The sequence below is a fragment of the Pongo pygmaeus genome, chromosome 4, assembly GCF_028885625.2.
Source record: "Pongo pygmaeus isolate AG05252 chromosome 4, NHGRI_mPonPyg2-v2.0_pri, whole genome shotgun sequence".
Lineage (NCBI taxonomy): Eukaryota > Metazoa > Chordata > Mammalia > Primates > Hominidae > Pongo > Pongo pygmaeus.
Genome location: NC_072377.2, coordinates 135,949,188 through 135,966,686, shown reverse-complemented (window position 1 = coordinate 135,966,686; position 17,499 = coordinate 135,949,188). Strand labels below are relative to the sequence as shown.

Here is a 17,499-nt window from a genome sequence, read left to right as displayed (position 1 = left end):
GGATTGAATAGAATAAGGTATTGGGGAAAAATAAAAAACATCTGTATTAAAGATTGGACTGAATTTTTCCTGAATCGGTTTTGTCAGCCAGTGCTAAAATGTAATACCTTTCTTTAAGCAAACAATGTCCATTTTGGTGGTGTATGAGTATCTAGTTTGGACAAAGTAACCCCTTTTAACAGTAATCAGTTTGCAGACTTAAAAAATAGAATCTTTAGTCAATCAAACAGGAATGTAAAGATAAATAGTATTATGAAGATTTTAATGATATGTTTTTACTTACATTTTAAGTTGGATTTGCTGGTCAACATTTCTTACAAGACATCTTGTCAGAGAAATTTCTGCACTTAAAAATGAAATCTTATGTTTTTATGTCCCTTCTAATTTCATTCTGTCATTTAAACGAGTGGCCCAAAAATCTTGCCAGCAAGATGTTCAGAAATTCTATTCCTTTAAGGTCTTTTCCCTTAAAAACTTTGAATTCAAAATTTATATTATAGTAAGTAAATGTTTTTCCTTAAGCTTCTTATTTATATAAGCTTCCTGATGAATTAGGTATTTAAAATATAATTGGTCTAAAGCATATTTTTATAAAGTATTTTGGAGCTTTTTTGACCTTCAGTATATACTCATCTTACCCTCCTGCCTTCCATTAAAGTCATTTTACTGTTAAGCTATAATTTTTTCCTGATAAAATTTTTCTGTTCTTCTCTGTCTGCATAGTTTCTCTGACTCTCAACTGTTGTCTTTTTTCTGTGCTTTCCTGTTCAAACACATGCTTCAATGTTTGTGGCTCTTGCTTACAGGAAGAAGAGGTGGCGGAGTCTGGGGTAAGTGTAGAGATGAACGCAACTGGAATGAAGGTTGTGCGACTCTTAACATATATTGCATCCTTTTCATTAATGCACGCACATAAAATAGCATGAATTCTATTAACCCTGTCAGCCTACATTCCTGACAAATGCCTTCTGCTAACAAGGTGAAAGTAGTGATAGAACTAGCTATTTTTCCTTTATTTTTCCACTATTGACACCCTATAAGTCCTTTTTAGATTTTGATTTAGCTAGGTCAGTTAGATGATGATAATGATAGTGAGTATTTGTTGTGTGCTTGCTATGTGCCATACATTGTTCTAAGCACTCTAAACAAATTATCTTACTTACTTCTACTACTACCCTATAAAGGAGATACTTTTCTTTCCATGGTACAGATGGGAAAGGTTGAGTTGCCCAAAGTTTTAGTTCATTAATGGTGGATCCAAAACTAGGTAGTCTAGTTCTAGAGTTCACACCACTTTCTTTTATTCAAATGCCACATTTTATAAAAGTAAATATATAAATATATAAAAATGAATGAAAGATCTGTTCATGAAGGTTGTATTTTCCATCAGTTTTCTAAAAAGAGGCAGCCCTTATCCAAGCTGTACTATAAAATTGAACTAGAAGATGATTTCATTTCCTCAGACCCACTAATGCCACTTACTTGTAGCATTGACTGAATTTTATTTGAAATTTTTACCAGCTTTAATTGAAGACTCCCTTATCTTTAAAGTTGTGATAGAATCAGCAACTGACACTATTTATTATAGAGTTAGGTCTCTACTTCTACATAGCTAAGTGTCTATTTAGAATCATAGAATGTTAAAGATCTTATAAATCATCTATCTAGTCCTTTCATTTTTAGATGAAGAAAGAGATGACTTTTGTGGATGAAGGGATTGCATAAGAAGAATTTTGTTATTTTAAGACTTGTAGTGAACCATGAAGTTAGAAGCTTTTATTACATGTAAGAAGAATTTTTTTGTGAGCCACCTTCTTTATTCGAGTCTTGTCTCATTTGTGGTCTTGTTTTCTGTTAATGCTTGGTGAACTTGGCTTTCCTTCTATTTTCTTTCTCCCTTCTCTGTGTGTTTCCCATGTGTTTTCTTCTGGATCACAAATTTATGTCTTGGTCTCTTTTGGCTCTTCTCACTGAAAATAGAAATTGATACCTGGCATTACTGTTATAAAGAAGAATACTTGGACAATATCTTTTAGTGGGCGTTGGGTGTGTTTGAATGACTTACGTTAGCATGTTTCACGTTCATTCAGCTTTAGGGTTGCACTGTATGATGCTTGCAGACATTAGGTATATTTATTTTATATCAGCATTTTTATGTTTTCAAAGTAGTTTGGAAAACATTTTATCGACATTTATCACAATGTTTTTATTTGTTAGAATTTTGTGTCTCCTAGATTTGTCAACACCTACTTTTTTTATATTAACTAAGATAAAATCATTAAATATTTGTGTTAAAATTTGCTCCTAAATAGCTGCAACTTGATTTTACTGCATTTCTTTGAATTCAAGACATCATCAATTGTTGCGCATATTGTTATTTTATCTATTACTAAGGAAAATCACTGCAGTGTCCTGTTACCACTGAGAATTTCTACTTTATGCTTATTGAAGGAGCTCTTATGGACTTGGCCATGGATTTTTATCACAATGTCAAAACTGAATTTTTAAAAATCAATATTTTTATTCACATAAAAAGGAAAATACAAGCAAAGTAAATTGGTTTAGGTTTTCCTAAAATTTCTGTATATTCAAAATATGAATCTTCTGAAATGTTTTCTTTTAGAGTCATTAGCTTCTGGATTTTGTTTTCCAGAACCCTCCTCCCCCATACAGTATTGCCCTCTGTGCCATCCAGTGTGTTGGTAATGCACCATTTCTTTGAAAAACCACAAAAGAACCAAAAGCTGCTGGTGCTGGGCTCTCAGGCTAGCTTTGGAAATAATTAGAATTAGATTTCTCTTGTCACTTGCTTTGGGAATGTTCTTGAACTTGTCAGATTTACTACTTCCTTATAATCATTTGGTCCCTGGAGGTTAAAAGGCTAATTCACTAATGGCATTGGATTTTCTTTCAAGCCATTCTGCAAGTTTTGAGGTTTCTGCAGACGTAAATAATGTCTTGTCATAGTTTCTGCCTGGCCAATAGCAATTGAAAGTTGCCATGGAGTGTAAGATATACCCCTATTTGAAAGATCTTAAAATGTGAAAGAAGAAAAAATGCCATAACACTTTTTCAACTATATTTCACTTAATTTACAATGAAAGCATTAGGATTTTAGTGTCTGTTTTAAAGTAGATATATGAGCACTGTGGTCTTTGTATTTAGAATATTTTTATATAAAAATGGAGCTTAATTTAGAAAATCCACAGATAACCTTATTATTTTGGAATGGCAAAGTAAAATACCATCTAAATAAAAATTATATAAGAATTTTGTATTTGTTAGCCTTGTTAGAAAGGACAAACATCATTGCAGTTGCTGTTTTCCATTGGTTCTAGATGTGCAGTCGTTGTAGGATGTTTGCCAAAAAGAGTAGAGTTGGGTGAAGCTGTAGCTTGTTTGAATTGTGGTTATTTCCACCCAGCTTGCAATTCTGTCACATTCACAGGCATTACAAAAGTGATGTCCCAGATCCTCAGTTCTAGAACCCAAATATTGCCTAACTGTTCCATATGTGAGTGGAAGCATTGAGTTTTTACTGCATTCTGATTTCTGACTATATTGAATTGCATATAAATGCTGTAAATTTTCAGCTAATATGTTATTGGTAGTTCTGTGTGAGTTTTGGCCAAAATAATGGTTACTGGTAAAATTGGTTAACATGCTCAGAGTGGGCCTGCTATAATGGTAGTGGCAATAGCATGTCCAAAGCAGAACAACAAGCAAAACTACTTTAGAACCTTCATTGCTAAAGAACCCTGGTTCAGAGATTTGGCTGAGGATGGACTAGTCATGGTCCAGACTCTTGCCATATCTTCAAAGCGTGGGTGGCCTCCAGGATCAGAGGAATGCTTCTTCTTGTTACTGTTGTGCCATGGGTTGCATAGGCACAAACACAGGCCTGATGGAATATGCCACTCAGGGGGGCATTGTTACCTATTCTTTTGAATTCTGTACTTTGCCAAATCCTGTTCTTAATTCAGAACATCACCATATGTGCCAAATTACTTTGCATTAATGCTCTTCATCTTTTAACTCATTTACATCAGCATGCAATAGCATTAACAGAACAAAATCTTTTAATCTTCAATCTGCTATGCTTAGTTCTCATCTCTATAGCCCCTTATTGTGATTTTCATCTTCTTATAGGTCACTGAGTCAAGGAAGCACAAATTCAAACATGCTGGATGTTCAGGGAGGTGCTCACAAAAAAAGGGCACGCCGCAGCTCTCTGCTTAATGCCAAGAAGCTATATGAGGATGCCCAAATGGCAAGGAAGGTGAAGCAGTATCTTTCCAGTCTGGATGTAGAGACAGATGAGGAGAAGTTCCAGATGATGTCATTACAGTGGGAGCCTGCATATGGTACCTGTGAGTACAAGTTTTCATTTATGTGACACTAAAGAGCACAACAAAATAATAACTTACTTCTCTAGAATTATACCTAAGTCGCAAGAAAATTAACTTTCACTCACAAGAGATTGCTGGCATACCTTAAGCATCATGTGATCCAATTAATCACATACTGAATCCCATCCATTCCTGATGGATACACTATCCAAAAAATAGAGGGATAAGTAGATCTTTAAAAAGCTTTTTAATTCTTTTAAAAACTGGATCATTATAGAGGAGGCCTTCTGTTTGAGAACATTTTTACATTCATCCCTAAAGAGTAAACATAAGTGGAATTTTTACCTCTTTTTATTTCATGGATAATATTTACCAACTAGAAAATATAAGAAATTTGATTAAAACACCAGTGATAATAGGTAGCTTACAGGTGCCAGTAGTAAGGTAAAACAAAAAACATCAGACACATTCCGATATTAGTAATCTCTAGAAAATATGATGAAAAAGATCATGTTCTCAATATGGATTTTTTTAATTAAATACAAGCAAGAGAATGCATATATCTTTGGATCAAGGAAATTATGAGTTCTAAGAGCAGAAATCAAAGATAATGAAATATATACTGTTATAACAAAATAATTGTACATCTTAAGTTGTAGGTTAAGGCCAGGCGTGGTAGGTCATACCTAGAAACCTAGGCAGGAGGATCACTTGAGGCCAGCCTTGGCAACTCAAAGAGACCCCATCTCTACAAAAAAAAAAATTAAAATTATCCAAGTGGTAGTGCTAGCAACTTGGGAGGCTGAGGCAGGCAGGTCACTTGAGCCCAAGAATTTGAGGCTGCAGTGAGCTAAGACTGTGCCAGTGCTCTCCACCCTGGGCAACAAAGTGAGACTCAGTCTCTAAAAAATAAATACACACACACACACACACACACACACACACTCTGAGTTAAACTTGCCCATAAACACACACACACACACACACACACACTCTGAGTTAAACTTGCCCATAAAAATTGCAATAGAATTTTATTTCAAAGTTCCTAGTTGACAAGAGGTAGTAGTCATCATGGATTGACCCTAAGATTGATAAATGATATGGTATTTGCATAGTAATTTTTTAACGTATGTCAAAAGAAAGGATAGAAAACAGGAAGTGGAAATAGAACCAAATACTGATTTTTAAAAATTCAGTTTTGACAATTTTTAAATAAGGGTAAGGAGCCTTTTAATAAGTGCTATAATCAAAACAATATATTGAATGCTTCTGCATGTAAGAAAAGATTTGGAGTATGATGGAAAGAATACCTACGAAAGGATAGAGGCAGAATTTAAGTTTCATTTATTACATTTGAGTAAGGTTTTCTTCATCTTTAGTCCCTGTTTTCTCAAATGTAAAACTTGGGCAAGAGTTGGGAGTACATTTTATTTCTGTGATTCTTTGTACATCAAAGTTATTAAATTTGGAAAAAGACATTTTTAAAAGCTAACAGTTATTGAGAGCTTTCTACATTCTGGCTGCCACATGTTAAAGGTAAAAGCTGAAAGAGTATATAGAACCTTTAACATTTATTCATGCTTGAAAGTTCAAAGCCATGTACATATTTATTAAAGCCTTCTGGCCCTGCTTTGAGTCATCATCAAAGTTATTTTTTCCCAGGTAATTTGATGTAGACTTAATCATCTTATGGTTATGAAACACAGTTTATATACACCTTCATGCCTTCCTCTTTTTACACCCACCCCAGACTTGTGTCTGTTTTTTCTCGTAGCACTAAATGATGTCCCATGCTACATACTTAATATCTATTTGAAATGAGAAAATCTTTAGGCCTTTCTTTCTAAAACTGAGTTTGAACATTTAGTTAAATGCATGTTCCTTTAATTTGGTTTGAGCATCTTTATAATGCATAATTGATTTGTAAATGTTTAAATAGTCACTATCCCAAGCCCAAACAATAGTTGATTTCTGAGCATTATAGAATTTGATTCTTCCCAATTAATTAGAATATACATGGTTTTTGTCATTCATGTGTAAACTTATTTTTGAAGTAGTCTCAGGTTTTTTTCTCTGTACTGTAGCAATTATTAAAATAAGATGTCATTGATTAGCATTGACCAATCAGTGAGAGAAGGATGAAAGTATTTCATGGCTCTAACCAAAGATGATAACCTCTTGGATTCAATTAGTTGGTGAGCCACTGCAATTTTCTCCTGGGGTCCCTGTATTTGAACTCTCTAAGATATTCTCTGATTCTTATCACCCCAAATATTGTCTAGTCTGTCTTAATAAAAGCATAATAGCTATTATAGCTGTGTTGAGACAGTTTAGACATCTATTTTTGCTTTTATCTTGATGTTTAAAACAAATACTTCATGAAGTACTGAGGCTGCACCTGCATTGAAACCACGCTGGATAACCTAAGGATTAAACGTACTCCCTGATGGAAGAATGTCTTCTCCTTGGACTATAGTATTGGTTTTATATGAAGGAGGCAGCTTTTATAAGTAAGGGTTCTCAGTTTTTTATTCTCACATTCATTTTCAGAAAACCTATGGATTTATAAAAGCACTGTCTCTGGTTTTCTTGTGTTACAGCTGTTGAGATAATTTCACTTATTTATTCAACAAATACCTATTAAGCATCTGTTTTCAGTCAGTTACTGGCACATAAGGATGTAGTAACGAACAAAATGCATAGTCCTTACTCTCAAGTAGGTTAAAGCCTAATGAAAGGAACAGAGAGGATAAAGCCTAATGAGAGTATAGGACTGATGAGAGGAAAGGTAAGCAAGTCAAGTCAAGGGGGCAGGCTGATGCTAAATCATGCAGGGTCATAGAGGCCTTGTTTTAAGGATTTGGGTCTTCATTCTAAAAGCAGGGGCAAGTTAAGGTTTGTGCAGGAGAAGGGAAATGATATGATCAAATACTCATTTTGGCAGAGTCACTCTTCTATTCTATGAAGAATGCCTTGAAGGCATGCTAGAATTGATACAGCGAGAAAAGTATTTCAGTAGTAAAGATGAGAGAATGTTAACTTGACCCTCAGCAGAGTGACGATGGAGCTAATTAACATGGATTCAAGAATTATTTAGGGCTGGATGAGGTAGCTCACACCTGTAATCACACCACTTTGGGTAGCTGGGGCATGTGGATCACCTGAGGTCAGGAGTTCGAGACCAGCCTGGGCAACGTGGTGAAACCCTATCGCTACTAAAAATACAAAAATAGGCCGGGTGCAGTGGCTCACGCCTGTAATCCCAGCACTTTGGGAGGCCGAGGCGGGTGGATCACCTGAGGTCGGGAGTTCGAGACCAGCCTGACCAACATGGAGAAACCCCTTTCTCTACTAAAAATACAGAATTAGCTGGGTATGGTGGTGCATGCCTGTAATCCCACCTACTCGGGAGGCTGAGGCAGGAGAATCACTTGAACCCTTGAACCCGGGAGCCAAGATTGCACCATTGCACTCCAGCCTGGGCAACAAAAGCAAAGCTCTGTCTTTAAAAAAAAAAAAAAAAAAAAAGCCAGGTTTTGTGACAGGTGCCTGTAATCCCAGCTACTCAGGAGACTCCATTGAACCTGGGAGGTGGAGGGTGGAGGTTGCAGTAAGCCAAGATTGCACCATTGCACTTCAGCCCAGGCGACAGAGCGAAACTTCGTCTCAAAAAATTAAAAAAAAAAAAGAAAAGAAGTATTTAGGAGATAAAATTAACAACTTATTCTACAGCAGTTTTAGAGATAACATTTTTTATCTGACTCACCAAGCAATAGAGATAACATGTTATAGTACCTAACTGAAATTCCTAAGAAAAATTAATCTATTTTATCTTTTGTGCTAAAAATAGATGATTTTAAAAGTAACCATTTATTATTGCCAGTGGTGATAACCTTGCCTAAAAACGTGCAGTTACTTATTTCTTACTCTCTCCTGTTAGTGACCAAGAATTTAAATGAGAAAAGATCAGCCAAATCATCTGAAATGTCTCCAGTGCCTATGAGGTCAGCTGGCCAAACAACTAAAGCCCACTTGCATCAACCCCACAGAGTAAGCCAGGTGCTTCAGGTGCCAGCTGTTAATTTGCACCCCATCAGGAAGAAGGGACAAACAAAAGACCCTGCATTGAGTGAGTATTCACCGTTAATATTACATCCGTTTTAACTGAAATTTCCAGGGGAGTTAGAGTGAAAAATAATTACGGATGTTCAGGAGATAAGCTGTTGTAGGTTGTGTAATATAATCATCACTTCATGAATCAAAAGTGTTGATTTCATTTTGCCTATAGATGTTTGCTGACAGCATACATGTTTTAAATGCCAACATTGGATTTCCTATAATACTGAAATCTGTCAATCAATAGAAAATTTACAGCAATACATTTTGGGTACCAAGGGCTTACTGCATTCAAAGGTGTATTTAATGAAATATATAATACAGACACAACCTACAAAAACTGTGGAAATGAAGTTGCTTATTCCAAAAATGACTATACGTTGTTTTTTGTCTTTAAAGACCCCTTCTGAAAACCTAGTTGGGAAACAAGGTTTCCAACCTTGTTTTATAACTTTTATGTAATATAGACCACACTTTTTTTTTCCTGTTAGGCCATGTAGTCATTATTCATATTACTTTTATTTGTTGTTTTAACAGTATCACGATTTTAGCCTTTTAGATGAGAACCTAGATTAGATTTGGTTCCTAGCATGATTACTTAGGCTGTACATTATGTGTAGTATATGTTTAGTAGAACTTTGTTCATTTAATTTGTTTGAGATACAAAGTTGAATAAGAAATTCCCCCTCCTTGGCCAGATTTTCAGTCTGGTGATGTAGACACTCACACAGATAACTTCAATATAATGTGTCTTCTTGTTATGCCAGGGGTATATGCAGAACATATAAAAGAACAAAACAAGCGCTTTTAACTTAGACAGAGGTAAGATAGGGCTTCAGAAGAAGGCTTTTTGGAAATAACATCTAAGCAGCCTAAAAGGTTGGTGACGAAGAAGATAATTAGGCAAAAGTTCCAGAGACGTTGCTTCAGGCCGAGGAAACAGCTTGGTATGTGCAAGAAACTACAAGCACTTTGCTGACGCTGAGTGGAAATTGCATGCAGTGTTGACAGACAATAATAATTAAAGCTAACACTTGGAGAGCACTTACTGAGTGCCAGGCATGGTTCAAATTGTGCTTTACTAATTTTATATATCAGTCTTCATAGTAATGCCACAAGATAAGTGGTATTTTACCCTCATTCTACAAAGGAAGCGTAGAGGCTAAAGGAAGGCTGACTGGCTTTAAATCTTTGCCTTTAACCACTGTACTAAACAGCTTCCAAGATGCAAAGAATGAAGACAGGTATGCTGAAATTACAATGTGCCATGCCAAAGGAAAAAGTTAACAGTGAGAAGCCATTGAAGAGATTTGAACAAGGGAAGGTTACGGTTCAAATTATGTTTGAGAAGGACTGTAGTAAGGATCACAGCAGGACTGGAGATAGAGAGTTCAGATGGAAAGCTGGTCTAACAGTTAACTGGAAGTTGCCCAGGGCCTGGACTAGTTTGGTGGCTATGGAAATGAAGAGAGAATTGGGTGCAGAATTGGTGAAGTTGATAAATTTGTTGGTAGGAGTGAGAGAGGGACGAAGTTAGCTCTGGTTTTTTTACTTGAATATCACCACTTGAGAGGAAGCATTACTTGTACCATGTAGCTTTCTTTCTTTCTTTTTTTTTTTTTTTTTTTTGAGACAGAGTCTCCCTCTGTCACCCAGGCTGGAGTGCGGTGGTGCGATCTTGGCTCACTGAAACCTCCGTTTCCCAGGTTCAAGCAATTCTTATGCCTCAGCCTCCTCAGTAGCTGGGATTACAGGTGCATTCCACCACACCTGGCTAGTTTTTGTATTTTTATTAGAGATGGGGTTTCACCATGCTGGCCAGGCTGGTCTCAAACTCCTGACTTCAGGTGATCCACCCATCTCAGCCTCCCAAAGTGCTGGGATTACAGGTGTGAGCCACCGCGCCTGGCCCCATATAGGTTTCTTCATTTCTTATTGTAATATGGCTGTTTATATGATAAATATGTTTATATTACATTTAATGAAGGGTAGTGTGAGTATACTATGATCTAAATTTTTTCGTTGTCCAGTGGCTGCTTGTTACTGTGTCAAAATCCTCATCAAAGTTTGCTTACTTTGTGTTTTGGTTTTTTTGGGGTTGTTTTGAGTCAGAATCTCACTCTGTCACCCAGGCTGGAGTGCAGTGGCACGATCTCAGCTCACTGCAGCCTTTGCCTCCCGGGTTCAAGCGATTCTCCTGCCTCAGCCTCCTGAGTAGCTGGGATTACAGGCACGTGCCACTACACCTGGCTAATTTTTGTATTTTTAGTAGAGACGGGGTTTCACCATGTTAGTCAGGCTAGTCTCGAACTCCTGACCTCGTGATCCGCCTGCCTCGACCTCCCAAAGTGCTGGGATTACAGGTGTGAGCCACCATACCTGGCCACTTACTTTATGTTTTAAGAACAGTGTCTATAGCTCTTTGACATTTCTTAGAGAAGATGAATGTAAAAACGTCAAAATATTGAAACCATTGCTGATTTTGAGGTACACTAAATAGACCAGATATTGGACAAGAGTAATGATAGAACTTTAAGAAATCGTTCCACTGTGCTGCGTACTATTTTTCTATACATTCATGATTCTTTCTGTTGTTTACTTCTCTCCTGTAGTGTGAATTTAGTGCTCTTGAAAAGGGCTGGACTGGCAGCCCTGCAGCCTCTTCCGTATACCCACAGCACAGATGCACCACAGGTAGTGACAGTGCCAACATCCCCACACTGCCCCTGCCACATGCCTCACCCCGACTTGGAGAGGCCACCTCTAGAGGGGAGGGAAGAGTTTGAATCCATGCCTTCTTTTTGAAGATTTCAAATCACTATGTCAATTGTGGGAGGTGGGGCACAGCACTCAGACTGTTAAATTGATTTCCCTTATACCACAAAGCACAGACAAACTAATATAATCTGGTCCATGCTGACCAGCTGAATTTGAATGAATAACCTAGAGGTGAGAATCTCTGTATGCCATTACCCAGTCATTTAGTCCCTGTTTGTCATTTACACATTTCAATTGACTACACTAGCCATTGTGCATCATAGCGTTAGTTACGTAGTGATTTAGGCAACTATAGACATTTTAATTGTGAAATGATGCTTATTTGCATCTTTGGTTTTATTTTTAGATACCAGTTTACCTCAGAAAGTTTTAGGAACAACTGAAGAAATAAGTGGTAAGAAGCATACAGAAGACACTATTTCCGTGGTGTCATCTTTACATTCTAGTCCTCCTGCATCTCCTCAAGGTTCCCCTCACAAAGGTAAGACAAAACATTTCAAACTAGTTCTTGTTAAACTAAACAATACTTTATAGCACATATTTTGCTTTTCAATCTATAGCAATAATTATAAATCATTAAGAAAAGCATAACTCCTAATGCTTTTTGAACTTGGATGTTTTGTATTGCATTATTCGAATGCTTTTTAGGTATTATGTGTCATGTAACTAGGACTCCAGTATTCAAAGTGTGGTCCTAAACTTCAACAGACAGCAAGCATGGATAAGAATAAAGGCAGAAGCCGTAGTTTTGGTGCAAATTTTTGGTGTTGTCATTCCAGTTTCCTATATTTGGACATTTCTATGAAGTGTTTGCAAATAAAAGTTTCTGGAAGAGATTGTTTTTAGGCCAGGCGCAGTGGCTCATGCTTATAATACCAGCATTTTAGGAAGCTGAGGCAGGTAGATCACTTGAGCCCAGGAGTTGGAGACCAGCCAGGGCAACATAATGAGACCCCATCTCTACAAACAATTTAAAACTTAGGCATGGTGGTGTGCCTGTAGTCCCAGCTACCCGAGAGACTGAGGTGAGAGGATCGCTTCAGCCTGGGAGGCAGAGATTGCAGTGAGCTGTGATGGTGCCACTGTACTTCAGCCTGGGCAACAGAGCAAGACCCTGTCTCAAAAAAAAGAAAGAAACTGTTTTTAACCAACTATAAGATTTAGGAAAACAAATATGCTTTTCCTTTTTTTAGTAATAGAGTATTACCTTTTTTAAAATTAGGGCTTAAAATAACCTGTACTCTTATGGATTTTTTGCTTATACAGAATCTCATGTGGTAAAAAACTGAAATTCTTCTTGTTCATTTACATGTTTTCATAATTCAGACTGGAGCATTTCTTTTCTCGGCTAGCCTGGGCAGTGTGCAGCAGATGCCATTTCATGTTAGCTGCACATGTAGCATTCTAAATATGGTGTGTATTTCTTATATTGACCCTTCACACTCTGTGTGTACCCTGGAAAGAAAGGGGATTTAGTCCTGGCATCTTCTTCACAGATGTAAAAGAATCACATATTTAAATAATCACACCAGAGGATGGTACATGGTCAGAGGGAAGACAAGCTTATTATAATAATTCTAACAGGAGAGAGAAGCTTACAGAGCTTGCTTCAGCTTCCAGGCTCTAAGTTTCATCTCACTCTGCAGAGCTCTTTCTTATTTTTGCCACCTATGTGGCAGTTGTGTACAGTGATATCAGACCTGAGTTTGAACCGTGATTCTGTCCTCCACTGTAGCTGTGTTACTACAAGTAATTTATTTATACGGTCAGGTTTCCTGTCTGTAAGATGGGAAAAAGACCATCTAGCCCAAAGCAGGCGGATCGCCTGAGGTCAGGAGTTCAACACTAGCCTGGCCAAGATGGTGAAACCCATCTCTATTAAAAATACAAAAAAATTAGCCAAGTGTAGTGGCACATGCCTGTAGTCCCAGCTACTCAGGAGGCCGAGGCAGGAGAATCACTTGAACCCAGGAGGCGGAGGTTGCAGTGAGCCAAGATCATGCCATTGCACCCCAACTAGTTTGGTGGTTATGGAAACGAAGAGAGAATTGGATGCAGAATTGTTGCCCAACCTGGGCGACAAGAGCAAAACTCCATCTCAAAAAAAAAAGAAGAAAAGAAAAAGACCATCTATTTTAAAAGCCTCTTATGTGGTTTAAATGAAATAATATTTATAAAGCCTGATGTGTGGTGTTTAGTGAATTGGAATGTCTCTTTTCTTTCTCTACTGCCACCTCAGGACACCATAGCTCCATTACTCACTTGCTTTTTTCGTCCTCACATAGCTGAGACTGGTTAGATTTTTTTCATTCTGATTTTACTAAAGAAAGCTTAATAAAAATGAAACAGGAGATAAAAACAGTATATATAGTAGGTGTATTTATAAAACACAGATTTTGATCCTGTTGTAGCTCATATATAATTTTGTGTGGCACACAGACCTATGTCATCACTTTCCTTGTCTGTATGGTCCTATCCAGCGTGCCCCTTACCAGATCTTGCAGTGTAGGATAAGCCACAGTGCCTCCAGTCAGACATATGGTCCAAATGAACAGTATCTATATGCTCCTAATGCTCATTCAGGAACATTTACACTCCTTTCCCCTGTTAGAGGCTGCTCAGAGGTCCATCCCATTATAGGTAATTCTAACTAGTAGGATCTGATTTGGTATTTTATGCCTGAATGTGACTTCTGGAAAGAGGTATTAGGAACAGGAATTCCTCCATTGTTCTTATTCCCAACAAAATCTACACTCAACACTCGAATAGAGAAGTATTTTCTCCCTTGTCTTTCATTGTGTAGCCAACAATTGAACACCATATTTATAGATTTGTGAGCTTCTCATAGTAATGTTTAGAATTCTTAGAAGCCTGAAGAAATTCTTCTCTTCAAAACTGTTTCAGCTTGTTCTTGGATGTGTACTATCAAAACCCCAACCAAGTATGATCCTTCTATTTTTGTAGACAGGTTTTTGCCAGTAACGTATGATTGAACAAAACTGTCATTATGCTCAGAGTAAATTATTAGGATCTGTTCCTAGTTCTTATTAAACTTTGAGATCTGTTCTTTGTTTTCTTATGATTAAGAAAATAAACCTGTCTTCATGTTTTGCATGAGGATAGTTTAAACAAGAACTTTATAAAAAAGAAGTCAAGAGACCTTAAACATTATCTACCCTAGTGTTTAAGAAAAGCACTCTCCACCTTGGATCTACAACAGGATCAGAAAATGAGCTTTGTAAATATACCTATTGTATGTACTATTTGTATGTCTTATTTGGTTTTTACTAAGTTTCTTCATAGTAAAATCTACCTTACAATTCTAGACCTATATAGTTACTTTACAGAAATAATTCTAGTTACCTGATATTTTTGTCATATTTTTCCTTATGATTTTACCAGCTTGGCTTCCTTTCAACTGTTTTTTTGTTTTTGTTTTTGTCACCAGCTTGTGCTGATAATAAAGGTAATCTTTCTCCTGCATTCTGTCTTGCAATAACTGATGTGTATATGTTTTATATATAAGTGGATTTTTTCCATGCATTAAAAAATATGTTGCTAGATTTCAATTTTTCAGATATTATCAAGATGTTAGAATTTTTAAATAGTGAAATATTATGTAAACAAGGCTAATTGTGATTGACCATGTCAGGGTTTTTGCATCTCTCCCTCCAGTTGGCAGTATCATATCTGATCACAGCAGCAAGATCAGTGGCCAGAGCTGCCCCGGAATAGGTGGGGCTTACTTGCAAAAGAAAATCCTTCAGATTACCAGGAGCACAGCCAAAAGAACAGACAGTACTGAGAAGGCCACTGAGGAGAATAGAGACAGGACAAGTTGTGAGAACACAACCAGAAAAAGAATGACATCCCCGTTTAGAAGACTTAGGGAAAGAATGCTTTCAAGGGAGAGACTAGTCAACAGCCAAAAAGAGGACACAGATCACAATCAAGCTACAGAAAGCTGTGAGAAAGTGAAGGATGTTGGAAGCAACATCAAAGATGAGAAAGGGAGTGCCATCTTCAATTCAAATAGCCAAGGCAACAGTAACACTTTAAACTGCTTCTATACGCGATTCAAGTCTAAAAGGAGGAAGACACTCTGATGAAGTTCCTTATTTAATTTTAGTGTTAAGTTTGTTTTCAGTTATTAATGTATACATGGCTTAAATTAAACCATTTGTCAAAGCTTAGGCAGACAACTTAGTAAAATGCTATTTATAAACACTTGAAAATGCCTCATTTGTACATGTGTTATTTTACTAATGTATTGAGTTAGTAAATTTTATACTCTTGTTTTCTGTAGTTGACTTTATTTCCTGCTGTTAGCTGGATCTGTGAGTGAAATATGTAGAGGAGGCTTTTTTATCCTCTACTTTTTACATATCTTTGATTGAGGGAGAAGGGACTAGTCTAACATAGCAATTTCAGAATCATCTGAGAAACTTGTTAAAAAATGCAATTACTGTGTCCCACCCCAGACTTCAGAAACTCGAATTGCCAGAAATGGGATCCGGAATGTTTATTTTAATTGGTTTGCCAGGTGGTTCTTAGTATTATTATATTTGAGAAATACTGATCAAACAGACATGAGAATGAAATTATTTTTTAAACAATGAAGCAAGATTATTCTGTAGAGCAATGACTTTTTCTTTTGAAGAAGAAGGTTTTTATTTATATTTAATTTACTTATTACATCCACTTTCTTGGTCCTCTTGAAAACTGACTAATCAGCTCATGGACATTGACAAATAGCCGTGATCCCAAGTTCAGAGATGTATGATAGAAGTCAGAAGACTGGCTTGTCTTGGCTTACCCTGTTCCTGGCCACATAGGCCAAATATAAATCACACGTTTTCTAGGCCTTTTTCTCTTTGAAATAGTTAACGAAACGACTTAATAAGATTACTGTGCAACAAATTATTCCTTAAATAACTTGAGTTATATGTGAATAACTCCAAGATCCATAAACAGAGAAGGACTTGGAACTAAGGATGTTGTCATCCTCTTTCTGCATGAAGATGAGGCCCTGAGAATTCCAGTAACATACCCAAAGCCTGTAATTCTTCCTAATGACATTTCTAGGTATTGGTCCAAAGGTCACTTATCTACTAAACCCTACTCTCCTCTGTGAGCAAGAAGATATTTTTTACTTCTTTGAGACCAGTCCCTTGTTGGGATTACTAGGGCATTTTCTTTTTCTTTTATTTCTAAACAAAAATTTGGTTTCTTCCAATTATCAAAATAGATTATTACGTACATTAGCCATTCTGTTGCAGATTTGTTTTTGGGTCCTTCACCTCAGTGCATCCCTAGAATACAGAAGAACATCTCTCTAGTTGTCTGCTGTGCAGTAAGTCACAGAACAACATAGAACATGTAGAGGCTGTTTTTTTCTATAACACATTATTAAACATGTATCCACTCAGCTGTTTAATATCCTGCAAGGTTGGTGAAGAAAAAGGAAACTAAGTATGACACTAAGTTTAAACCTAAAACAATTTAAAAAACTGAAACAGGCTGGGCATGGTGGCTCACACCTGTAATCCCAGCAATTTGGTAGGCTGAGGTGGGAGGATCGCTTGAGTCCAGCCGTTGAAGACCAGCCTCGGCAACATGATGAGACCTCATTTCTGCAAAAAGTTTAAAAATAACTGGGTGTGGTGGTGCAGACCGTAGTCCCAGCTACTTGGGGCTGAGGCAAGAGGACCACTTGAGCCCAGGAGTTCGAAGCTGCAGTGAGCTGTGATCATGCCACTGCACCGTAGCCTGGGCAACAGAGCAGGACCCTGTGTCTAAAAAATAAAAATAATCTAAAACAGTGACTCTTAACTCAAGACAAGACTTCTTAGGTGGGATATGCAGAATATCTGGGGTAAGTATATATAGTTTGATAAAGCAAAAATGTAGTTCTTTCCCTTGAGTCCTGGACTCCCACCCCTACCCTTACTTCAAGATGGTATTTTGGATTCAGATCAGGTCAAGAAATATTCATATTAATCAAAGGAAGGAGCATTGGGTTAAAAAGAAGTTGAGAAACCCTAAAGACATGTACTTGTTAATATTTGTAATCTTCTTATTTTATTAAATGATTATAGCTGTGGGAGAGCCTGAGAAAGATATACCTTTAAACTAGTTTTCTGAGTAACACTGGACTTTGACTGTCTTTTTCTTGAATGTGTAGTTGTATTGGTGTGGTGTGGATAGTAGGTGAATGGATATGTAGGGGAATGTGTGGAGAAAATTGGCACCATTA

At 37.0% G+C, this 17,499-nt stretch overlaps 1 protein-coding gene across 7 annotated transcripts in view; it reads left to right on the top strand.

Annotated features, from left to right (window-relative positions):
* Nucleotides 1-17,499, top strand: part of RAPGEF6 (Rap guanine nucleotide exchange factor 6) — a 210,830-nt gene that overhangs the window by 183,450 nt on the left and 9,881 nt on the right. For 4 of the 7 annotated variants that reach the window (XM_054488152.2, XM_054488155.2, XM_054488154.1 and 1 more), the window contains 4 exons: nt 807-830; nt 4,150-4,370; nt 8,290-8,478; nt 11,590-11,724. In XM_054488152.2, coding sequence (XP_054344127.1) covers nt 807-830; nt 4,150-4,370; nt 8,290-8,478; nt 11,590-11,724 — 569 coding nt within the window. Of the gene's footprint in view, nt 1-806; nt 831-4,149; nt 4,371-8,289; nt 8,479-11,589; nt 11,725-14,918; nt 15,479-17,499 lie in introns of those variants that run through there. The other 3 variants (XM_054488157.2, XM_054488158.2, XM_054488153.2) reach the window with 3 other exon arrangements.